The sequence below is a fragment of the Cheilinus undulatus genome, linkage group 24 (assembly GCF_018320785.1).
Source record: "Cheilinus undulatus linkage group 24, ASM1832078v1, whole genome shotgun sequence".
Classification (NCBI taxonomy): Eukaryota; Metazoa; Chordata; class Actinopteri; order Labriformes; family Labridae; genus Cheilinus; species Cheilinus undulatus.
In genome coordinates this window covers 9,032,121-9,057,862 of record NC_054888.1, presented here as the reverse complement: position 1 = coordinate 9,057,862, position 25,742 = coordinate 9,032,121, and the positions used below count along the sequence as shown (strand labels likewise).

General features: G+C 39.0%; 1 protein-coding gene across 3 annotated transcripts in view; it reads left to right on the top strand.

Annotated features, from left to right (window-relative positions):
* The window catches only part of mgat5 (alpha-1,6-mannosylglycoprotein 6-beta-N-acetylglucosaminyltransferase), a 149,987-nt gene extending 125,218 nt beyond the window's left edge, over positions 1–24,769 (top strand). For all 3 annotated transcript variants that reach the window (XM_041782096.1, XM_041782097.1, XM_041782098.1), the window contains 6 exons: positions 6,861–7,010; positions 17,455–17,601; positions 17,690–17,806; positions 18,315–18,389; positions 20,652–20,809; positions 23,540–24,769. In XM_041782096.1, coding sequence (XP_041638030.1) covers positions 6,861–7,010; positions 17,455–17,601; positions 17,690–17,806; positions 18,315–18,389; positions 20,652–20,809; positions 23,540–23,738 — 846 coding nt within the window. In that variant the 3' untranslated portion in view covers positions 23,739–24,769. The remainder of the gene's footprint in view (positions 1–6,860; positions 7,011–17,454; positions 17,602–17,689; positions 17,807–18,314; positions 18,390–20,651; positions 20,810–23,539) is intronic.
* Positions 24,770–25,742: the final 973 nt, after the last annotated feature.

Here is a 25,742-nt window from a genome sequence, read left to right as displayed (position 1 = left end):
TTATTAAAAATGATCTGATTTGCTCCATACATCACAGAATGACTCACCACATGTTTACGGTAATTTTTTTCTGGCATACTTTTCTTGCACTGAAGTCCTCTGGCACCCCACCAAGGCAGGCACACCTCACACATTAAAAACCTTCAGTTTGTACAGTTTCTACCCCCATGATTGTACATTTCAAATGTATTGGTTTTGAGATAATGCTGCTTTTACTCAAATTCTTAATCATAAAGTGGTGAGTCATGCAATGTGAGCAGTCCTAAAAAGGGGTCAGTGCTATTAACAGCACGTTAGCTCATCTCCACCTTGTTTTGTCTTCACTTCCTTGCTCTCAGTCGCAGCCAGTAAGCTTTCTTCCCCGGATACTCATCTCTCAGCTGACAGAAAGCAGCCGCCACCTCTCCTGTTTCTTCTCCTAGCCAGGCTTTACAAATTCCCTCTGATTTACAAGGTCATAAAACTCACCTCCTCCTCCTCCTTCTCTCCTGCTTCAATCAGCCTCTCCAGCTAAAGCAGTTATTTTATAACTCCCTAAGCACATGCTCCTGTACAAGGCTGCTGCAATTGATCTGCTTCCTGGTTTCAAATTGCAAATTACATGTAGAGGGAGACACTTAGATCCATGTGTAATACATACAGATGAAAACATCTCTGTGTATCCCATGTGCATGGAAAGGAAAACCCCCTTGTAACAATGCCACATTGTCTTCTTGACTGTCAGTATTACTGGTCATATTTTGTGGTTTGCAGTGTGCTGACAGCCAAAACTGGGTGTGCAAACATAGCAGTTATAATTTAAGGGACTTTGCACAGAGAAAATCCTCCAGTGCATTTAACTTTTCAGTGTTTAAAAAGATGTCACTGTTCTACATCTTCCAACTGTGCTTCTCTGCTTCAACCCAAGTGTGTCTTTTTGTGTGAGAGAATCCAGCCATGCTCCAGAGAGCATCTGGAGAGTGATGTCCTCTGACCGTAAAGCTTTGTGTGGCGCTTGCCTGGAAGGGTCATGGCAATTTATGTTCGTCCGTACACATACACAGCTACTCGAGCGGTCAAAATAAAAAACATCACACACATCCTGCCGCCTTTAGAGACTTATGATGTCTTTATTTTAGTACTTTCCTCTCTGAGCACCCAAAGCAATATGACTTCTACAGCAGCACAACACGTATCACCCTCAAACACATAATTCAACATCAGTAGTCACTATTTTAAATACAGTAATTTGCTTAATCTGAACCATAATACACATAAATACAGTATTTTATGGTTCCTTTCTCTAACTCTGAAACTGACCCTTTATAATCTTAAAATACCATTTTTTTACATATGAACATATATTTTTCCTTAGTATGCTGCTAGCATTTGTATTCAAAAGACAATCAAATGATTTAAAAGGGTAGGAAATAACTTATTGTTTAAAGCTCCTGTGAGGAATTTTTAGCTGTTTATAAAACTTTTTCCACAGGGGGCGCCACAATCAACACAAACTAAAATTTCCTTACAGGAACGTTAACTCTGGTATCTTTCAAATTTGGCACCCTAAACCCTAAAACAGTCATTAAAAATGACTTAAAAATATTCTCCCCCAATTTATTTTGGCTTGATTTTTTTTTTTTCATAAATTGAAGTCCTGATCAAAACTAGCACATATTTAAATTTTTTTTTTTTTTTTTTAACCCTCTAAATGCCACTTTGACTACAAGAGGTCACTGTTCTTTTTTATGGATTACATGCATGATGGATGGCACAAGCATGATCTTGGCTATGTCAAACACTAGCAACAAAAATTTTTATGTATTATTAGTTTTTGTGTCATGTCAGATTGAAATTTTTACGACCCCACTAAGGCATTCATGGACAAAGAAATGTCACCTTCCAAGACCCTTTATGAAAATAATACTGATGAATATTTTTCATTTTCCCCCTAAATCTATCGCTCAACTTTAGTCCTGATCAAAACTATAAAATATTCAATTGTTTTCAGAATTTTAACCCTTAAAATGCCAGTTTCAATACATGGGGTCACTGTTTTAAAACAATCACACAAAATGAAGTATTTTCAATGTTATATAGAGGGAGTATTTTCTTAAAATTGCAGTCTTGAATGTGTCAAAGATTGGCAAAATTTATTTTGATTGCTGACCTTTTTTTTTTGTAGTATCTGATTTAAAATTTACTTTATAACTAAGCCATTCTTAGAGCAAAAATGTCCCATTTACTTACATCTTTTTTATCATAGTACAATATAACCATGCATTCTGTGATGCCAGTGATTCATGTTAAAGAGAATTTTAAAAAAAATCATATTTTAGTGATCACAAAATAAAAGTGAAATATTCACCCTTGTGGACAAAAATTTCCAAGTGATACCAGAGGGTGATTATTATTATTATTATTACACATTCATCTCCATAAGGCAAATTGTACATTTTTTACATCACTTGTAGACAAGTGAGCTTGTAACATTTGACTTATGTTTGTGGGAAGGTTAAAAATCTTCAGCTTTTAAAAATTGCAATAGTTTCCCACAAATGTAATAAGAACATGAAAACTAGATGTTTATGGTCATTGTTTGTTTGTTGCAGCCTTTCACAGCTGGTAGTGGGTTCAAGTCGGCTTAAGCTCAAGCCATGTCAAAAATTACAAGTTTTGGTTCGCCATGAAACAAGAAGTAGTTTTGTCGGAGTCCTAAAACACTGGTAGAGCCATTAATGTTAGCAGTGTGGATCATACTTTGTCAAAATAGCGCCCTGAAGAAATTACAGCACCCAGCCAGTTATGTTGTTTTGCAATGACTTAAAATCCTTGTTCACTCGAAATTAGCTTTTTAGTCTGTACCCCGTGTGTTTAAGACAGTAACTTGGTTTGATAGGGAGAGCCAGCATAGCCGGTGCCTGAGTTCTCTTCACATGCAGAAAAGTTAGTTTTTTTCAACTCTCTATAAATTGTAAAATTACTTTCATTTTGATCTGATGAACACCTTCTGAGGTAAAACTTTAAGAAGAACCCCTTGGATTTTGCAGAATTTGTCGAGATTCATGGCTCTACTTGTTTAAAGGCTGGGGAAAAAACTTCCTGTTTCATGGCGAGTCAAGAAATGCCATGAAACAGGAAGGTTTTTTATGTGGTTTGAGCTTAAGCCAGGGGTGTCCAAGCCATGGCCTGGGGACCATCTGTGGCCTGCGTCCCATTTTTGATTGGCTCCCCAAAAATTCTTTGAATTAAATCAAACCTGGCCCCCCAAAGAGCATGAAGCTTGTGCTGGACTGTATTATTCCTTGTAGTTTAAGCTCAAGGCAGTGCTACCACACTAAAACTGTAAACAAACATTTTGACAAGTTTTATGCTGGGTTTTTAAGGACTAATCTGAGATAACACTAAATAGTAAACATATTTGCAACCACAAAAGTAAAGATATCTTGCTTTATAACGCCCCAATGGATTACAGCAGCAAAGAGCAGCTCCAATGATGTTCAAGGGGCAGAGCCAGTGGTAGCCAGGGCTGACCCCCATGTTTGCAGGTGTTTCAGACATTTAAAAGATCTTTAAACTATCTGTGGAAGTGCGGTTGCTTGTTTACTTCCCTCTATTGTTACTCTTCACAAACACATTTGCAAATCTCTTCATACATGCATTTAAATCCTGTTTTAAATCCTGTCTCAAGACAGAGATTTCACCTTCTAATTAGGACTGTATCTGTTTCTTTCTGACACGCACACAGAGAAGAGACACACACCGACACAGCAGGCTGCTTTAGTTACAGCAGGCTGGCTGGAGGCATCTGATAGCCTGGCCCCCGGGGACTCTGACGAGCGGCTACCTGAAATTTAAACCCGAAAAGGAAACACTGAGAAGGACACACATACAAACTTATCCACACCACTCACGCACACAGAGGGAGTGAGAACAGCAAAATGTCCTGGAGGCAGAGCTGGTTTAAAGGCTGGCTTGTTTGTGGGAGTTGTGTGTGAATTGAAAACAGGTAGCTTTAACAATAATTAGGCATTTCTGCCTCATGAGTGCAGGAACTATTGGTAATCAATGATATTATGGTGTGTATCATTGTGTGTAAACACAATGCTGAATGCACCTTTGAGGCATCCTGTCATTAAGGAGAAAATGGCCTGCTTTCATCTCCACTGCCACCTTGAAGGACTCAGCTTTAAAAGCTTTTCGGCGTATTGTGAGTTGCTCCCATATGGCTGCGAAAAAGACTGTTAAAGCGTTTGGCTCTGACTTTCAGCAGGAGACACGGGGGAATATTTGTGCACAGATTTGGAGGGGTTATACTGCAGTCGTGTCCTCATTTTTGAAAATCAAAGACCTGCTGTGGCAATCTTAGAGGCGACATTCAAAGGACGTTTATTATTTAAGAAATGTTTCCATCCAGACTGACTTATTTTTTCAAAAAGCAGCTCCTATGCGTCTGCGAATGGGGTTGCCAAGAAACTGAAAAGATAAAATCATAATACTCCAAGCTGGTCAGAGAAATTATTGAGCTAATTTTTGAAGTTGATTAATTCTTTTACGGCACCGAAATATTTTTAGTCGTTAACCCCAACTATCCCTGACATCATATCCAATAATATTTATTATTCTGTCTCAGTGTGGGCTGAGCTGGTATCAGCTTGGTCTGAATTCACATTCTCCCATGAAAGGAAACAGAGGCAAAGTGCAATCACTGCGGTAAATTCAGGGAACCTTAAAAGTGCCCTTGAAGATGAGAGCCAGTTAAAGGCAGAGAAAAGGGAATAATAAAAGAGCAGTCTTATTGAGGATGAATCTAAATAGTTTCAAGGGTTGTCGTCAAAGTGGAAACAGTAAAACCGCTAAAATGCAGCTAATACCACTGTTCAGAATGTATTCTAAAGTCATTATTATTCTTTCACATTATCATCTGACTCTAATATAGTGTTTGAATCTGCATCAGTGAGCAGACTTGGGGTACCAATCCTTGCTCGGTTTGCAAGATAATTTATGGGGGATGTCAGTAGCCAAGAGGAAACTTATATGGTAATGCTTTCTTTGAGTGGGCTCTAATTAGCTAATAATTTTATTGTAATAAACAGTACAATGTTACAATGTTACAATGTCATTTAGCAGACGCTTTTCTCCAAAGCGACGTACATTTGAGAGCAAGAACAACACAAGCAATGATCTAGACAAGAAGAAACAACATCAGTAAGTGCCATCAAGTGCTTCAGGTCCAATTGGACGCAAGTGCTGCCGTGTAGAGTTTAAGGCAGAGTACCTAAAATATACGTTGTTTATGTAGTTGTTTTTTTTTTTTTTTTTGTTGTTTTTATGTTTTTTTTTTTTTTGTTTTTGTTTTTAGACAGCAACAATGAATCAAGGAAAATGTGGGATCACTAATTGCCATTCATTAGACTTCACAACAACTATTTACCAAGTACCAAGTGCTGGATCATTCCCAAAGAGCTGGGCAAAGAAATCCCAGAAGTAGAGCAGGACAGTGCGAGCTAACTATAGTTGGGAAACTCATTCAACCACTGGGGGCAGCAGTGGAGAATAGTCTGGCTGAGACTCAATCTACTACTGGGGACAACAGTAGAGAATTGCCTAGCTAAGTGCAAAGTGTTCTCTGAAGAGCTGGGTCTTTAGCCTTCTCTTGAAAGTAGACAGGGAGTCTGTAGATCGAATGGAGTTGGGTAATTCATTCCACCATTTAGGGACAACAGAGGAGAAGAGTCGAGCTAGTGACTTAGGAGCATGATGTGCTGGAAGTACCAGGCGCCTTTCGCTGGCTGAGCGTAGTGGGCGAGAAGGGGTGTAGACCTGGATGAGGGACTCCAGGTAAACAGGAGCAGTTTTAGTTACTGCTTTGTAAGCAATGATTAGAGTTTTGAATTTAATGCGAGCTGCAACTGGAAGCCAGTGTAGAGAGATTAAAAGAGGCGTGACATGAGCTCTCTTGGGTTGGTTGAAGACCAGACGTGCTGCTGCGTTCTGGATCAACTGCAGAGGTATAACTGTGCATGCAGGTAGGCCTGCCAGTAATGAGTTACAGTAGTCAATACGTGATATTATAAGAGCCTGTACCAGGAGTTGTGTAGCATGCTCTGTCAAGTAGGGTCTGATCCTCTTGATGTTGTAGTAGTTATCTAGTTATTTCTCAAGAATAAGGTGGTACTTACCTCGCAATAAGTCCGAGTCAGAACGCTGAAATATGTTACTATTAAGCAAATAATTCCTTGTTATATTGTGGCCATTCTCCTTAACCCTAAAAATTGCTTGAAAATTATTCAGGAAGGACTCTCTTTAATTTAGCGGGCCAAAATAAAGAAATCACATGGGAATTAGAAAGCAACTTGTATGGAAAATTATCGTGTTATTTTGATGATAATATGTGGTTCTTACATTTACCATAATCAAATCCTAATGGTTTCAGCTTAAAATATGTAGGTGGTAAATTAGAAAATGTCCATTCTTCGAGTTGAGGCGACCCATAATGACATGACTGAGCTTGACTTCTGGTATAAAGGAAGCTGCCTTTATGAGCATGCTTTGAATGCTCTATTGTCTTTGTGCAAGGACATCAAGGATCAGGTGGACTTCAATAACAATAGCTAGGTATTGTGTGCACTGATGCTCCTCATACTGGGTTATTTTTAGCTCTGCTTGCTATTGTGGCCAGATGGTCAGTCAGGTAGCCTGAACAAAAGTTCAAGCAGGCCACAGAACAAAGTCATGATCCTGATCCCTCATAAAAATATAATTAAAATGTTATGTTCAGAGATGACTTCTGGGTTGACCAAGCTCAACCTTGAATTACCTGAAGTTTTTTTAATACTAAATTCAAATTTAATTTAAATGTACCTTCCTGTTTGTTCCAGGACAAGAAGAAATACCTGGACATCATCCACAGCTACATGGAAGTCCACGGCACCGTACACGGGACCAGCACAGTGCACCTCCCAAGCTACGTCAAGAACCACGGCATCCTGAGCGGTCGAGACTTGCAGTTCCTCCTCCGGGAAACAAAGGTGAGTCCGCTTAGGTGGAAAGTGTTTTACTTTGAATAAACACAGCTCTGTGAGGAAATCCTTTTCCGGACAGTGATTATCAAACACTGCAAGACAAGAGTGAAGGGAGGAGATAGCTAAAATATACAAGCAAATATTGGGCTGAATTCAGACACCTACTTGAAGTTGTTATTCTGAAAAATGGCCAAGTGCTAGAATAACTCCTCTGAGAGTAAGAGAGCTTGGATCCAAGGCTGTCTGAATGTGTCCTCAGTCCAGCTGTCCAATGAAAGGCTTCTCCATTCATGCATCACTTGTCCTCACTACTCACACTACTCATTCACAGACAAGTACACAATCATAGAGACTGCAGAGCAACTGAGTTGTACTGCGTGGTGATAGCCTCATTCACTTTACGTGTTTGCAGAATGAGCTGTTGGACACAACAGCGTTGTTTTGTGCCAGAACTGGAAGGGGTGTTGTGCAGAGCATGTTGCTTTAAATGTACTTTCCTTATAAAGTTAAAAATCCTAAACTTTAATCTGATTTGGTGTTTGATGTGGAAGAACTTGACCGGCCCGTGCAGAGGCCTTTCCCTAACCCCCCCAAGCACCTTCGGGATGAACTGGAACCAGGCCTTCTTAACCAACACCAGTGCCCGACCTCATAAATGCTCTACAGGACGAATGGGCACAAATTCCCAAAGAAACACAAAGAAGTTTTGTGTAAAGTCTTCCAAGAAGAGTGAAGGCTGTTATCACAGGGGGGCAACTCCATATTAAAGTACATGAATTTGAAAACATTTTCATTACAGTTGCTGCTGGTGTAATGGTCAGGCGGCCGAATGCTTTTGTCCATATAGTGCATTGGTTGTTAATGTGGGGCCACAAGACTGACAGTTGATCCAGATGCCTTAAAAAAATATTTTTCAAATGACAATTTGCCACTTTACACAAATTTTGATAATTGTAGCACATTTTTGCCATTTGAAACTGATTTTTGTCCATTTTAAACCCTTTCCATTACTTCTTTTCTGCTTATTTTTGCCACTTTTTAACCAATTCTTGCCACTTTCTGCCTAATGTTGCCTCTGTTGACCCATTATTACCACTATTAAGCACTTTCTACATCCACTTTTGGCCATTGTTACCACATTTAACAAGTTGTTATGCCCACTTCTGCTAGTTTAAACCATTTCTGCTAACTTCTGCTTATTTTTCTACCTCAGTTAACCCATTTTTGCCACTTTAAATCCCTTTGGGCCACTTATTAATCCTCTTTTATCACTTTCTATGCCTGTTTTTGCCACTTTTATCAAATTTTTCCCACTTCTAACCCATTTTTGCTACTTTCAAAAATCCCAATTCACCTCCTTTTCCACCAATTTTTGCCATTTTTAACCCATTTAAATTCTATTTTTTAGAAGAGGGATTTGCATTGTTACTACGACATAAAATAATTAATAAAAATATATATATTTCTTTATCTCATGTGAGTGGATATTATTCAGGTTGAATATAAAACATGGGTGCCACAGCTTGAATTTGCACTTGACCATGATTTTGCTGACCTCCCAGTTCAGCTGAGCCCCAGAAAGCTCTCCCTTTTATCCTCCCTTATGGGCGGCCTTGTCTGCACATGACTATTCTTCATTGGCCATGGCTGTGTTCAACCACTTTTAGGTACAGTGGGGGTCCCCGGTCTCCGGCACCTTTATTTTAGGGGTCCCAGGCTGAAAAGGATGAGAACCACTGATGTAGTGTATCTGAAACAACTATGCTAACACTAAAGCTAAGCTTATAGGCAGTATGTTAGCATGCTCTGCCTCTAAGTGTAATTTCTGTTTTTAAGTTTGTGAAACTTAGAAAGGACAACCTTTTAAACTCAGACATGAGGTAGCATTCAATAGAACTGACCCTTTCTGGTATGTTTAGAGTGTAGCAGATAAAAATGAAGTGTCTAACATTTCATATAGCTCACTATTGCTATAGGGAGAATAACTTTAAATCACATGATCCCTTAAACCTAACAACAATGTCAGCTGAAGGTGAAACCAGTCATTAGCTTTGGCATTGAAAGATGTATTCTGTCTTTTTTTGTCTGGCTCCAGTTGTCATCCTTTTCCAAAGAACAAGGTGGAGGGAGCTTCGATTTCTTTAACCTTTGAAACCTGATACTTTCCCATCAGAGCAGGGAGGGAGGAGAGGCAGGCAGAGAGGAGAGACATCAGACGACAACAACGGAAAAGTGCAAGAGAGGCGCATAGATCAGGATTCAGACAGCTTTAGAAAAAGGATGGGTTGAGGTTTCAACCTCTTTTGTTCTGCAATGATTCTAAACAGTGCCGCAGCTCAAATATGATTTTCTGCTGAAAAAAGCCAGCTTTGTTTTGATCCCATAAACCCACTGATGTGGAGGGACTGACGGGGAGAGAGACAAAGATGGAATTGGCAGCTGTTCAGATCATTAAAACATCAAAATAAACAAACAAAATAAATGTTTTGAAGTTTTAAATGTGTGTTCAGTTGGACTGAATTTTGCTCTGTCATTGGAAATATTAATAACTAGAAGCCAAATTCCAAAAAACTGGGACACTCGTTAACACGTCATGTTAATTGGTGGCTCTAAACTGGCCACAGGTGTGAATGTGAGATTGCATGGTAATTGTCTCTGTATGTCAGCCCTGTGATTGACTGGTGACCAGTCCAGAGTGGGATAGGCTCCACCCCCGTGACCTGTAACGTATCAGTTGTTGGACCTGAGGCATTTTACCATTTCATTGAAAAAACAAGTCCATAGTTTCCTAAAAGAATTTTAATGACCACAGAACAAGTTTCCATTTTGCCTCAGTCCATTTCAAATTACCAAATTTTAGACACATTTTTTGCACATTGGTAAACCTCTGCCCATCTTTACTTTTGGGACACTCTGCCTCCTTAAAAAGCTCCTTTTATACCCATTCATCTTATTTTTTGTATATATTTTTTTATTTTCTTTGAAATGTATGCATTTTTAGGCTCCAACAGTGAGATCAGTCCCTATATTTCAGCCAGCCACAAGGGGGCGACTGAGATATTTTAGCCAAACATTTCTGTGGCTGTCATGTTGTCTATGCTGCATAGTAATAAATGAAAATCTAAAGCAGGAAAACTGGGCTCCCAAAACACCTGAAGCCGAAGGTTTCCATAGAAAGCGGCATTTTTTATTTTTTTTAAGAACTAACTGATAAATACTTGTTTATCATGCTTTATATTTGTTAATAACGGCTTACAGGTGGATTTCTGAAAAATGGATGAAACATAAAGTCATTCTGGATTAAATCTCAGGTTTTTTTGGGAGTAATTTTGATAGCTGTAAGGAGTTTATGAAATAAAAAAAAACTAAAAAAAACATCTTTCCTCTACACATATTTTGAATTTGATCATGTTCTGGGGCTCTGATGGGAAAACAGGGGGCCTGATTTGGCCCCTGGGCTGCCAGTTGATGATCACTGTTCTAGTGTCCCAACTTTTTTGGAAACAGGGTGGTATATTGTCCTTAAACATAAAGTTCTTTGTGTAAAGAGGGTGTCAAGTTTCTTCCCTAAGAAAGAGAACATTTATTTGTCACTTGCAAAGAAAAAAGACAGCGTTATAGGCAGAGTCTTGCTTGTTTTTCCGTTTCTGCACATTCACTGCTACTTGCTATCACACTACCTGAGCTAATTGGCCCTCTGGGTTTAAACTATAAACAGAACATGCTGTCAAACTACTCAGGATTGTGTAGTTGTTTTTATGAGGTGGGGTGACGCCGCTGATGTCTGACATTTGATTTTCTCTCAAGCAAAATTTCCTGAAATAAACTCCGACGTCGCCGCCGCGCCGTATCAGGGGGGAAAGTGTCAGTGATCAAACCGAAGCCTTACTGCGTCACGCTGAAGGCTGACAGAGTCAAAGGTTTTTTTTTTTCCCCTGTCTCTCTAACTATCTGTTTATTTGCCTCCTTCTGTCTGCCTCTTGTTTTCTCTCACATGTGTTTCTTGTTTTCTGTCTCTTCCCACACCTCCACACCCTCTGCTTTACTGGAGTTTTGTTTATAAAACAAGGAAGAACTCACATTTTTATCGCATTATCACTAGTTTAACTTGAGCATTTGTTTCCTACTTTCATGTTGTCATCATACTCTGTAAAGTAGAAAACAAACATGTCCTATGGCATGTGCTGGAAATAGAAATTCAAGGAGTTAACGGCCTGATTAGCCCTGTAGCTAAAGAAACCCTCTTCTATGTGACAGGCTAACAGAGCCACGAGGATTGATACAATGAGGTGGTGCAGGTTTGACGAGCACAACAGCGCTGCCTCGCCTTTGTTTGATAGGCATTTAAATGACACCCTGGCATCGGATCACTTACATAAACTTAAATCAAGCCAAAGGTTTGCTCAAGAGCTTTTGTGCTCTGTAAACTGCCAAACAAATCTTCATTGTAGGACTCGTTGACCTTTTTAACTTTATGATGTCTTTAGGTGGGACTCTTTTATATTTGCCCTGTAACTGATTGTCATTACGCTGGAACTTATTTGGAGAAAGATATTATAAATGCAAAAGCTTTCATGAGTTTACAGCTGATGCATGATGATATGAAAATCAAGCCATGATAAGAACCTGAGTATGAAAATCCCTCCCGGACACTTCTGGAAAGAAGATCTGCAGAGAGATAATCAAAGTTAGATGAGCCGCCTTACAAAAGGACTTTATTATTCTTATGGGGTATATATTCAAGAAAGTCGGGGTGCTGTGTAAAAAGGCCATATTTACCACTGAGTAGCATCCTCTCTTCTTTAAACAACAGGCTGTTAACGTCCAGGAAGTGAAGAGACAAGTTAGTGGAGTTTTGGGAGAGGAATGTTGTCCCATTCTTGTCTGATGTAGGATTCTAGCTACCTTGGGTCTTCTTTGCTGGATATTTCTTTGTAGGATGCTCTTTAAGTTTTCCACCGGTGAAAGGTCTCGACTGCAGAGAGGCCATATCAACACCTGGACTCTTCTACTGTGAAGCCATGCTGTTGTGACTGATGCAGTGTTGTCTGGATGGGAGCATACGCTGCTCTAAAACCTTTGTATACGTTTCAGCATTGATAGTTCTTTTCCAGATGTGTAAGCTGCCCATGCCACAGGCACTAACGTAACCCCATACCATCAAAGATTCAGCTTTGAGCTCTGCCCTGATCGCAAGCTGGATGGTCCTTCTCCTCTTTAGGCCACAGGAGATGGCGTCCATTGGATTAGTCTGACCACAGACCAGTTTTCCATTTTGCCCCAGTCCATTTTACATGAGACATGCTCACATATGGCTTCTTCTTTGTATAAAGCTTTAACTAGCATGTCGATGGCTCTGTTAACTGTGTTGACAGAATGATTTCTATAAGTGTCCCTGAGCCCATGCAGTGATTTCTGGTAGATTGCTCTCTGAGGGCCAGAAGATCACAAGGATCCAATACTGACTGTCACCCTTTTCCTTTGGTTTAGAGATTTATCCAGATTCTCTTGATCTTATGATGATATCATGAACAGTAGGTCACTCATTCCCAGAGTCTGGATTGCGGTAGATTTTATTTTGGGTCACCAGATTAGTTTTTAAATTTCTTTGCTATAGTATTTAATGTGACAGATTTCTGCAGTCAAATCCACCCTGTCACACTAAACCCTTTTTTTTTTTTTTATTGGCTTTTTCAGAAGGATACACTAAAACACATACACATACATAGAAGAGACACTGAATTTACACAGAAACACTAAACCATGATAATAACCATAGCAACCACTAAACAAGGCTCTATCAGCCTCTGGATGGAAAAAGTCACTGTTAATGCTTGGTTAATAAAAAAGAAATGTTCGAGACCAGTCAGCCACTGAAGGTCCACGGGGTCAAGCAAACAAAGAGAGTCTATGTGACAGAGGTGTAGTGGCTTCCTCTTCAGTCTGAAAAACAGAAAGCATTCATGTTTGTTAAACATGGAGTCCAGAATTTACATAATCTCAACTAGAACACAGCAACAGTCCAATAAACCAGAATTGTTAAGCAACAAATAAAGTTGTTTGGTCGTGACAGTAGTAAGCCGGTCACCAAAAATGCTCCTTCTATACCCAGTCATGTTACTGAGGTGTTGCAATTGAACCTAATTAGTTGCAGCTGTTTTGTTTCCTTGTCCCTACTTTTTTGAGATATGTTGCTGCCATCAGATTCAAACTGAGCAGATATTTTTCATTAAATGGTAAAATGTCTCAGGTTTCAACATCTGATATAAATGGTGCTGTCTTCTCTGGGCCAAAGGTCTTGGAAGAATGGAAAACTGTTCTGTGGTTTACACGGTGTCCCAACTTTTTTGGAATCTGAGTTGTGCAGGTAAAAAAAAAATAAATACAGATTCATATAAAACTTCTTTAGGCTATGTTACTGTTTGTTTTATTAGATGTTATTTTCTTTTTTGTGGCGTTTCCATTTGTGATTTATCAGGTGATTAGAGTTAACCTCTCAGCTCAGAAGCGTCCAAATGAAGCCTGCTTTCTCCATCTATTCAGCTTCATATTTTTAAGGCAGATATTGCACTTTTGACCTCATGAATGTGTTGTTTTTTTTACTCAAGTTGCGCTTTAGAAGATGAGCCTTTTTTGCAAAGCCTGGAGAAAAGGCAGGTCAAAACCGAGCTGCAAAAAGAACATGCAGCTTTATGGTGGACTGAATGCTGGACCTCTGCAACTGTATTGATCTGGTGTTTAATAAACATGAAAGTTTGGCACTTTGCATACATAATACCTCAATAAAATACAGCCAATCAATCAAACAAGGTTAGCACCAGTTGATACAAGATAAATTTGCAAACAAACATATAATCAGTTCATTAAATATGATGAATAATAACACCAAACAAGGGTACAGTTCTCTGGCTGCAGCCCTAGTTTTTGTTCTTAAATCTGTCTGTTCTAGCTGTGACATTTACATGCCGATCTACAATGTCATCTTTCTTCCTGTTGGAGCGCTTGAATGTGTAAAAGGTACAGATCAAGATGTAAATGCACACCACAGCAGGCATTTCATAGGGAGGAAAAATCAATAGAATAACAGCTCAGATGTGTAACATTGCACTCTTTATGCCGAGTGTCCTTGAAGTGCTGCACTAAGCTTTGCAATGTTCATGAAGATGAATACACAAAACAGCTTAAGAACCTTCAGGTAAAAGCCAAAATTCTGTTTTTAAATCTGTAACTCATGAACGCTGGCATCATTCATCCGTTTCTACCTCTCCGTCTGCGTTTTCTCTCCTCATCCCCTCCCTTCCTCACTCCCTATAAATAGTGGGTGACTGTTTCCTAGCATTGAAGAGCTTTTGCATGCATGCACAACATACACTCACAGGAGGAGAAAAGGTGTGCTCTGCCGCCCCCTGATGGCAGAAGTCTGCAGTCATTTTCACACATGAACCAGACGAGTAAGATCCACACTTGGTGGTGATGATTTAAGAATTTACAGACGCTTCATTGTACTGTTTGTTGAAGAAACACCGTCATGTATGGAGCCTTCTTCTTTCTTGTTGTTCTGATACTCAGACAACACAAACATACACAGACCGGCCATTGTGGCCGGTCAACTCTGGCCCTTCAGTAAATGAGCCACTCGCCTATTGTCCCCTCGCTCTGTTCCTGGATAAATGTCTCACGCTCATGTTGACAAGCTGCTTGTAGTTAAAGCACACGACCATGGCTACAGACTCGTGAATATTTGCTCATCCCGTCCCAGCAGCGGGGGACTCGCTCGCAATTTCTGTGCAAACTTAAAGAACAGAGAAAACAACATGAGAACATGTCGAGAACAAATATTTGTATGTTAGAACATCAGTTATTATTTAGGATATCTTAAAAGTTTGAATTTATTCTTTATTTTAAGGATGGTTAAGAGCATTATACAGAAACATCAATGCAGAGACAGAGCAAAAAAGGTCTGTTGTTTGGTTTTTCCTTAATTTTTGGTGTTATTTTTTATTTTAACCCCTTACCCTAACCCTATCCTTTAGGATTCAGGGGGCTAACCCTAATCTTCTTTGGGTTTTCCTTAGTTTGGTTCCGGCTTGAGTTAGGTATATCACTTCCCACCCCACCATAGAGGCTTGCAGCCAGAGTGCAGTATTCCTTATTTCTAACCTTTTTTTAAATTCAGTATGCAAAAACGTTGTTAAAATGTTTGGTACCGTAATCCTTTTTCAATATCTTACGTTTAAAAACATACAGTCTTTCTTATTTTAATGAATGTTTGTATCTAGAGCACTGAAAATATTTTAACTGCATCTGTTTCATAAGACAGGAGTGTTGGAGAGAAAAGAAGTCCTAAAAAATCATAGGCAAACCACAGTTGATGCTGTTAAAGAAGCACAAAAATCATTAGTAATGGGTTGTTGCAGAAATGTTGCTAAAGTTTTTGTGCAATTTAGACATTGTGCAGGATTTTATCTGCATATTAAGCCTTTATTTTTTAGAGGGCAGTGGATGGAATCAGAAACAGATGAGAGATTGGGGGAAAGATGTGCAGGAAAGAAGCCAAGACTCTAAACCAGGCTGTCCACATTCATGGGGTGTGCATAAACCACTAGGCCATGCCATTTTTTGCAATTTTTTGAATTTTTAATTCCAAGAAGTTTGGCCTTTATTGACTGACTTGCCTTTAAAACCTGTCTGGACCATAACCAGAAAAATATGTCCATTTTAAATGGCAATTGGTGTGAATTGAGTTGGGTAGGATGCAGCCTCTGTTCCCAGTTTTTAAAGGGCAACTTTACCAAGCCCTAAAACCAGGGGTGTCCAAACTATGGCCAGATGCGTCCCGCGGTCCATTTTTGACTGGCCCTCAGCAAATCATAAAAAAATGAATCACGGCCCACATTTGTACATGAAGATTGTGCTTGGCTGTATTGAACTTTGTAGTTTCAGCACAAAGCTGTGCAGCCATGTCATTTCTGTAAACAAACATTTTGACAAAAATGTATTCCTAAGTTTTTTGTGACTAATTTGGGATAACACTGTACAGAGTAAACAAATTTGCAACAAATATCATAACAATGTCTTGATTTATAAGTCCCTGATCGATTACTGTCGCAAATAACACTACCAGTGACATTTTAGAGGCGGAGCCAGTGCTGAACAGGGCTGTTTAAAATCTGATCAGCCTCCCAAAATCCTGAAATGATGGTCTGTTTACCTAGTCAGCTGTTAACCATTTAGGCATACTCAGTAACTTGGCATATTAGATTGTTTTTATTGTTTTCAAATATCCACAAGGTGAGGAATATGAAAACAGCCCCACCATCCTTATATATTTCTGTTTGTGGCCCTCAGAGGAAAAGGTTTGGACACCACTGCTTAAAACACTTGTAATGAATGGATGGACATTAAAAGTCCTGATTTTCCCTCCTCAGTGTGGGTCAGGGTTAACCCAACTAAACCCCCTCTTTACTTCCAACCATTGCGAGTGATTAGACAAAAAAATCCCTCAAGGTACACTGTATGGACAAAAGTATTTGGCCACCTGACGTTACACCAAGGGACTGTAATTACATTATATTCATATACTTGAGCCTCCGCTCTTCTTGGAAGGCTTTCCCCAAGATTATGGAGTGTTTCTGTGAGAATTTATGAGATCAGGCACTGATGTTGGACTGATGTTGACACCTACCCCCCTGCAGTGTTTCCAGGCCTTTAAAGTAGCTCTATGATAATGACCCGGTCTTTAGCTAATGATCTCTCTTGGTTTTGGAGGTCTATAGAGACGTCAATCTCTTGATAGCTTTTAATAAATATTGTTCTTACCTCTAAGCTATGATTTCAAACAGGTCATGGCTAAGATTTGCCTCATTGTAAGCTGACTTTTTTGACTGGTTGTTTTTATTTTCATAGGACTCTAGAGGTACAGGGTTTTTGTCCACATAATCCTCCAGTAATCCCTGTATACCAAACTTCCAGTGGCCTTTAGAACAATAAACACTGGAGTGGTGTCTCTGTATTATTCAGCTTGTTTTTCTCCCCTTGTTTTACGAAGTGAAAGTGCTGTCTCGTCTGTATTTTTTGCTGATAACATGGGAGGATTGCATCTACAAGCGCTAACTGCTGCTATCAGCAGACAACAGAAACTCCTCAACACAGCCAGTGAACTTCTTACCCCACTTACCCTCCCTGCTCACACTTAGCCTCCCTGCTCATTGGCTCCTTCTGTAGCCGCAGACTGTCAGCTCCCATGTGCCTCCTCCTTCCTGCCTCCAGTGTTGAACATGCGCCTAGCTTTCAAAAGTGTGAACACAGGATAAGTTAGCGTTGAGATTTCTGCCAGACTTGCTTTTTTTGAGCAGAAATATTGAACAAATGATATCAAAGTTATTCATAGATCATGATTTTTTAGCCTGAAGCATGAGCATAGAAGCTAATGGTTTTCTCTCTTCCTCAGTTGTTTGTGGGTCTGTCCTTCCCCTACGAGGGTCCTGCCCCCCTGGAGGCCATCGCCAATGGCTGCGCCTTCCTAAACCCCAAATTTAACCCGCCGAAGAGCAGCAAGAACACGGACTTCTTCAAGGGGAAACCCACGCTGAGAGAGGTGAGAGACTGTTAGGAACCAACAAAGACGTTTGTGCGTGTTGACTTAACGTTGGGCTTGTTTTTGTTAACCTCCTCTGTCCTTTCAGCTGACCTCTCAACATCCTTACGCCGAGGTGTACATCGGTCAGCCCCATGTGTGGACGGTGGATATTGAAAACTCAGCAGAGGTGGAGAGGGCCATCCGCTCCATCCTCAGCCAGAAGGTGAGCACAGAAAGCACAGTCATCTTTTCAATCAAAAAGAACCAAATCCTCTCCTTCTCAGCATCCAGGCCCATGCATATTTAAAGCCGGGGCTCGGGACCCCGTGTTGTGTTGCGCTTCGCCGGGTGAGTCTGAACAATGGCTTTGTTCACTGGACAAGCCTGCAGAGCCTCATATGCTTTGTGATCCGTGGCAGAGCTGCAGCCTACCAGGCTCCAGCTTGGCTCGCGCGCTCCCTCCCTCTCCTCCTTGTCTTCCTCCGCTTGCACAAAGACACAGAGAGGGCAGCGAGTGACTCGCCGCTGCAACAAGGGCTTCAGTTGTTCAGTTGAATTTTCACTCCGTTAATGAGAGTCTGGAGGGCGACTCGAGCCACGAACAGTAGCATTTACTGATGTACATATTAATAATCTGCACTTTTAGTGTTATAGTAAAGCTCTGAATGATGCTACGGAGTAAAAATGAGTCTCACTTGTCTGACCAGTGTGTCGTGTGTTTTTGTGATCAGATTGAGCCCTACCTGCCGTATGAGTTCACCTGTGAGGGGATGCTGCAGAGAGTCAACGCCTTCATTGAGAACCAGGTACATTCGTCATCTCCTCCTCCTTCTTTTACAAGAAAAACACGGCAAGACCAGTATGTGAATGAATTTTCCATTAGAGTGACAGAGCAGAAACAACAGGACTTTGTCGAAACACGCCCACAAGGAAACGTATTTAGCACGCCTGAATGAGATGCAGCTGCTCCACACTCCCAAAGTATAACACAGGAGATGTTTAATTGCCGTTATAAAATCTGGGTTTGTCTCCACGCAGCCAAACGGTGTGATGCTGTTTTAAAGCTCCACATTAAAGTGAGTGCACTAAAACTTTGGTAGTAAGTCAAAAGGCACTTTTAAACTAACTAAATAACTAAAAGTTGAATTCAAAAATCATTTTAGTTAACTGAAACTAAATAAAAACAAAGATTTACCAAAAAAAAACAAAAACTAACTAAAACTGTATAGTGCACTTACAAAACTAACTAAAATGAAATAAAAAAGGAGACAAAATATCCTTAGTTTTAGTCTTTGACACAACCGTACTGACTGGCAACGACACACAAGTCTGGGGAGAGTAAAATGGCCTGATCTGATTGGTTAAGACTTCACATAGTGGTAGTTTTATGTCTGGAGTTGTATCCAAACATCGTCATTAAGTAAATAAAATGATAAGTGAAGAGTAGCCTTTTTAAATATGTTTTTAAAGATGTTTGACGCTCACTCAGTCCCAACATCTATCCGTAACAAACTGAAACTAACTCTAAAACTAATAAAAACTAAACTAAGACGAAGCATTTTTGCAAAATAAAAACTAAACTTAACTAACAAACCAGCAGTCAAAACTAATAAAAACTGAAATAAAACATAGAAAGTGAAAATGAAATGAAAATAGAAACTAATGAAAAATCCATAACTATTATAATCTTGGTAAGAGCATGGAGATCTTTTTTTCAGAGATCTGGAAACAATATGACTTAAAAATAAATGATGCTACTTGGACATTATGTTACATTAATATTGCCATTTCTTTCATTTATCCAGGGCTCTACCGAGGCCACCATTAAAAAATGTACATGTCATTCTTCTGACCCAGAATATCTGATCCAAATGGCACAAAGCCACGCATCAGAGCCCAGCTCTCTTTTAACCAACCTTGAAATACTGGCTGGGTCTTCCTCAGGTTATAGTTCTGCAACATTTCTCTCAAAACACAGAATCTCATTTACAAGAGTTCTTGCAAGAAGAAGAGGAGCTACTCAGTGGTCCCTTATTTTCTGGCATGTTATCTTCAAACTCAGCTTATTTATCCTCCTTTTTTCCTATGAAGGCAGCTTCTTAGTTTTAACCGTGTTTTGTTGTCTATAGCAGATTTTTATTTTGGGTTTTAAGGTTTTTATAAATCATCCCATTCATGTATTATTTACATTCAACACAGTGTCCCAGCTTTTTAGGAAATAAGGTATATATAGGTGATAGAAATTAATAATTTTTGATTATTCACATCATTTATTTAAAAATGTAATGAAATTATCTAAACAAAAATCATAAATTTGGGGAGGATAAGTGACTGTAATCAGCGTTACAATAATCAGATTAAAGATTTATGAGGGCTTTCAAAAGATTAAAATTTGAATCCTGTTTAATCTCAGAATTTCTGTGGTTGATCGCGAATAATCACATCACATTTTCAATCACATTTTAAAATCCTATTTAAAAGCCATTTAGGTTTTTTCTGTTGTCTTAAACAAAGGATAATTGATGTCCTGCTTGGATGAATTAGACCTACTTTTATAGCTAAACTGAAGATTTTATCATGAACCTAACAATGGAAAAAGGAGCTTGTTATGGATTGAAAAGGAAATAAAGGAACAGATAAAACGTAAATATTTGCTAACACAAGCTGCAGAGCTGTCTGAGTTTTTTAAAGAGAAATTTAACATTAAGGAGGAGAGGTGGACTTATTTTACATCTCTGTAGCTGCAGGGCTGGCCTGGCTTAACCAGAGAGTGAGTGTCAAAGAGTAATTGTGGATCTTAATTAGTTGCAATTAATGCCATTAATCTTGACAGCCCTACTAATGATCTTAATTTTGTAACTGCCTGGTGGTAAGACATCATTCACAGAAAGCAAACATGTTTTAATTATGCAAGTTAGCTGAATTAAATCAGAGTAATTCATGACAGGAAAATCAAAGCTTTAATACAACAGAGTCACATGACTTGTTTTATTTCATTTATTATCAGTTAAATTTGTGTTCATTGAAATTTTTTAGTAATGTCATATGACATCCCGTTTTGTCGTCAGGACTTCTGCCACGGTCAGGTGATGTGGCCTCCGCTCAGCGCTCTGCAGGTGAAGCTGGCCGACCCGGGACGCTCGTGTAAGCAGGTGTGTCAGGAGGAGCAGCTCATCTGTGAGCCGTCGTTCTTCCAGCACCTCAACAAGGACAAAGACCTGGCCAGGTGGGAGAGACACACGTCCACACTGCATGTGCATCCAAAAAGACACAGGGAATCGGTCTACATGCTCATCTAAATGTCTGTTTGAGTTGTTTTAAAGCAAGTCCACGGGGTGGCAGCATAGCGCAGATTTTGAGTCATATTTTGAATGCAGTAACTATAGATGGAGTGCAGTACTATGTTATGACCACAAGAGGTCCCTATGTGTTCACGTTTGGAATATGGCCTTTTTATTCACACTCAAACAAGAGTCAAATGAAATATGATACCTGAATTATATTAAGGATGAAGTATACCTCTGTTATATCTGAGGGGCAGAAAGCTTCACAGCCAGCTGTAGCATAAAAACATTCCTTCAACCACAGGAATAGGACTGTTTTAGACACATTAAATACCATAATAATGACAGTAAAATAATAATTAAAGGTTATATTTAGCTATTAGGCTTATAGCCATTGGGATAAATGAGTTCTTCTATGTAGAAATAACTAATAGTTGTCAGAAAACTAGAATCCTAATATTTGATTCTAATTCTAAACAGTCAACATTTTCATATACACAAGACTTATCAGAAATTTCTATTTACATATTTCCAAATAATAAAATCTGTTTGTGTGTTTGGGTTTTTATTAAATGCGAAATGGTACATTCTTAATTTCAACAGCTGTTTTAGATTCAGTCTATGAAAGTCCTTAGATTTTTTTTTGGTGTGTTTAATCTCTTTGAACTCACAGTCAGCCAAAATGTTAAAATGATATACATGTAAAAAAAACTCTTATTAATGCACTTTGATTTAAAATACAGTGGATAAATATCATAAAAAATTAATGTCCAACCCTAACATTTAGTCTAATTTTGGTCTCCTGGACGAAAACTTAACTTACTTTTCATCAGTTTTTTTAACACTATAGATCTATTTTTTAAGCTAGTCTTATGACCTGTTCACACGGGATTAGTATTATTCAGGGACCTCTGGTTATTTATAACTGCTCTGTGTTTTTAACCCAGTGTGAATCAACCGTGTCAGTATTTTGCAGAATAAAATTTCCAGAACAAATTTCAGCACACAGAGGGCCACAGGTAATACTAATCCTGTTCAAATTTAGGGTGGTAATTATGTTTGTACAGTCCATGCAGTTTTTCGTGCCCCTTAATAAGCAGTTCACCTGCTAGGCTAGTTGTTTCGGTTACATTTAATACAAGTTTATTGTTGCTGATCCAGTCAACTCTCTCCCTAAATTAACACTGAAATTATCAATATTCATATCTGATGGGTATATGGTTGAATCATCAGCATACATCGAGATACTTACCTTATCTAAAGCAGAGGGAAGGTCATTAGTGAAAACTGTGTACAGGAGTGGCCCAAGACAACTTCCCTGAGGAACTCCAAGTTTCACAAAGAAAAACTTCCATTAAAATACACTGTCTCCTGTCACTTCAATAACTATTAGTCCATTGTAAAGCAGCTTCAGAAAAACCACATTTTATTTTTTGTAACAATAACTTATGATCTATTATGTCAAATGCTGCATAAAAATCAAGCAGTACTACTCCTGTTAGTTTTCTCTCATCCATAGATTTGAACCAGTCATCATGGGATTATGGCAGTAGCTGTGGAGTATTTTTCTCTATATGCATGCTGAAAATTTTTATTAATAGTTAGCTATTTGAACAGTCAAGAAAATCAACAATTAGATGGTATTAAACATTACAGAAATTTAATCATCTTTAGTATTTTTTAACCAAATATAAAGAGGGCATTCTGAAATTTCAGCTGATAAAAAACTAGTCAATATTGGGTGTCTATAGCAGAGCTATAATAGTTAACTAAAAAATGTAAACATCCTTTAGTTAACTGAAACTCAATAAAAACTAGGCTTTACAAGTAAAACAAAAACTGAATAAAACTGTGTTGTGTGCTTACAAAACTAAAATGAAATAGAATTAGGGACAAAATCTCCTTAGTTTTAGTCTTTGATACTAGCATACTGACTGACATAAACACCTACGCCTGGAGAAAGTAGACTGCCTGATTTGATTGAAGACAACTTCACACAATGGTAATTTTAGGTCTTGAGTTGTATACCAACATTATTATTGAATAATTACAGTGAAAAGTGAAGAGCCCTTTGGGTGTTGCTCCTGGCAGGTATCCCACATTGCAGACAAAACTAAAACTAATAAAGACTGAACTAAAATGAAGCAATTTTGCAAAATAAAAACTAATCTGATCTTTAAAAAAAAAAAAAAAAAAACAGTAAAAACTAAATAAAAATTAAAACTATTGAAAAATCCTATTACAACCTTGGTCTAGAGAACTAGTTGCACAGGATTAGTATTACCTGTGGACCTCCATGTGTGCTGAAACATGGTTGGTAATTTGCCCTGGAATTTTTAGTCTGAAAGTACAGGCATGGTCGATTAAAACAGGATTAACAACACAGACATCCTACATGATTATAACTAATAACCAGAGGTCCCTAGGTAATACTAATCCCGTGCGAATATGGTTTAGGACTTTCCCAATTTAGACTAACATTTTAAATGGTTATCTTGTGGTTGTTTAGCGTATTAGCACGAGTGATTCTTACTGTAAATAATCATTTTGTCTAATCTCATTTGAAAATATTTCCATATTCATCTTAAAAACTGGATATTTTTCCCCTCCCTGACTAATAAAACAAACAAGAAATAAAGCAGAAAGCTAACAGAAGCAAATGTTTGTGCTAGGTTCGGCGTGGACTGTCAGACGGTGGAGTCTAGCTCGGACACAGTGGTCCCGGCCTACAGCGAGACTCGCCGCCACTGCATCTTCCAGTCGGACCTGCTGCTGTTCAGCTGCGCGGGCGCCCACCCGTCGCTGCAGCGCGTCTGCCCCTGCCGCGACTACATGAAGGGCCAGGTGGCGCTGTGTAAAGACTGCCTATAGCAGCGACGCGCGGCTGATGGGAGGAAAAGGCACTGACAGAGACGTGGGCGTGTTTGATGAAGCAGCTTCTAAAGACGCCAGCCTTCGGGAATCATGCAACTGTCAATCACAGCAGACTGATAAACATTCATGTGACTGTCATATTTATTGTTTTTGTGAATCAGACCTGCAGCCAGACTGGGGTATCCCTCTGATTCACCAGCAGGGGGCGCTGCAGGTCCTGGAAGCAGAAGAACTTTACTTGAATCAACAAAGGGAGTCGCCTCAGACGATTGAACTGCAGCTCGGCACAGCAGAGACTGTCGGCCTGTTTGTGTTTCACAAGAGCAGCCAAGGAGACTAAAACTCCACTTCCTGTCAGCTGCCTCGCCCCCCTCCATTCACCTCCCCTGGTCTTATCAGAAACTTCCTTCTTTAGGTAGCTTTGCACTGGACTGGCATGCCTGAAGGCACAAATCCCCAAACATGTCCACACAAACAGAGGGGCGTACCTCTGGCGTAAGAAGAACCCAGTTTTACACTGTAACCGTTTCATTCCTCTCCTCTGGACAGAAGAGCGGACATGTAACATAGAAGTTTAGGTTTTTATTCTGGAAGTTTCATCACTTCCTGACTCCACCATCCTTCATTTAAAGATAGAAGAACGCCACACAAGCACTCTCTTAAGTTTCCTGTTTCAGTTCAACTCTTGATGTTAATCCAGCGCTCTGGAGAGGACAGAGTTTTTTCTTCTTCTACTAAAGGCCAGTAGAGAACCCTTCATTTCAGCTCGGTACTTCAGCAGAATCAGGGAGGCCTCTTCTCTGTAGCTAGAGCCGTGGCGTTTAGAGTCGAAGAATGTCGTGACGTTTCGTAGTAGAGCGTAAACAGTCGTCCATAGCAGAGGTAACATCTCGACGCAGCACAGCCTAGGCTGCAGAGACACGTGTAAAATCTGACATGTTTATCCGCCAACTTTTAGAAAGTAGAAAAACATCCACATTCATCTCCAGATGTCAATCATTCAAGCAAACTGTAAACACATGCCAACATGGCGTTGCAAACGTCTTCGTCTATTTTGATAATCGGTAGGTTTTTAATTTGCCTGCAAGTCTGCAGAGAAGAGAAATTCACATGATTATGTAGTTCTTGTGGTGAATGGGAAAAATGCACTACTATTCGCAGAGATTTAACATGATATTAGTAACACTGTATGATGTTCATAGGGGGTTCATTTTTTTTTAATTTATTTTGTATACAGATCTTTATCTCCGTGTGTTGCTGGAATCTTTGTTTTTTATTTATAGAAGGGGCACCTTTATGATTTTTTTCTTTTATAGATTTTTATTTATGGATAGTAATTTAAAAAAACAATAATAAAAACTTTTTTTTTTTTCAAGTGGATGTTTGAGAGCGGGGTCAAGCTTGTGCGCTGCTGTTCAGCTTTTAACAGTGATGAGAAAAAAAAACCTGTTTAATCTTCAGTGATTTTTTTTTTATCAAGGATTATGAAAATAATAATAAATAGCAAGCACATTTTTCTTACTTTGACTATAGAAGAACTAATGGATTATTTAGTTTATGGGTTCTTGCCAAAAGATAAGTAGATAATTACAAAATAAAGAGAATCTGTTCATGTTTGGAAATAGAATTTTTCAAGTATCAAAAGTCAAATTTATATGGAAAAAACAATTTTTTCATTATAAAGTAGAAATAGATGATGCATGGCATGAAATCCTACCAGATGAACCCTCAACCTGCATGAGTTCTACATTTAAAGCACTAATCTAGTGATTTTAGCCTAGAATCAACAAACCACCACCATCCAACCACTGGTTTCAGTTTGGTTTCTTGTAAAGTTATGACTTTTAAATTTGACAATTTTGAGTTTATAATGTTGCAATTTGTGACTTTTTAAACTTGGAAATTTATTTTTTCCCCGTAAATTTACAAATTTTTAAACTCTGAAATTTTGAGTTTGATTTCTTTTAATTTTTTAACTCTATACTCTCAAAAATGTCAAGT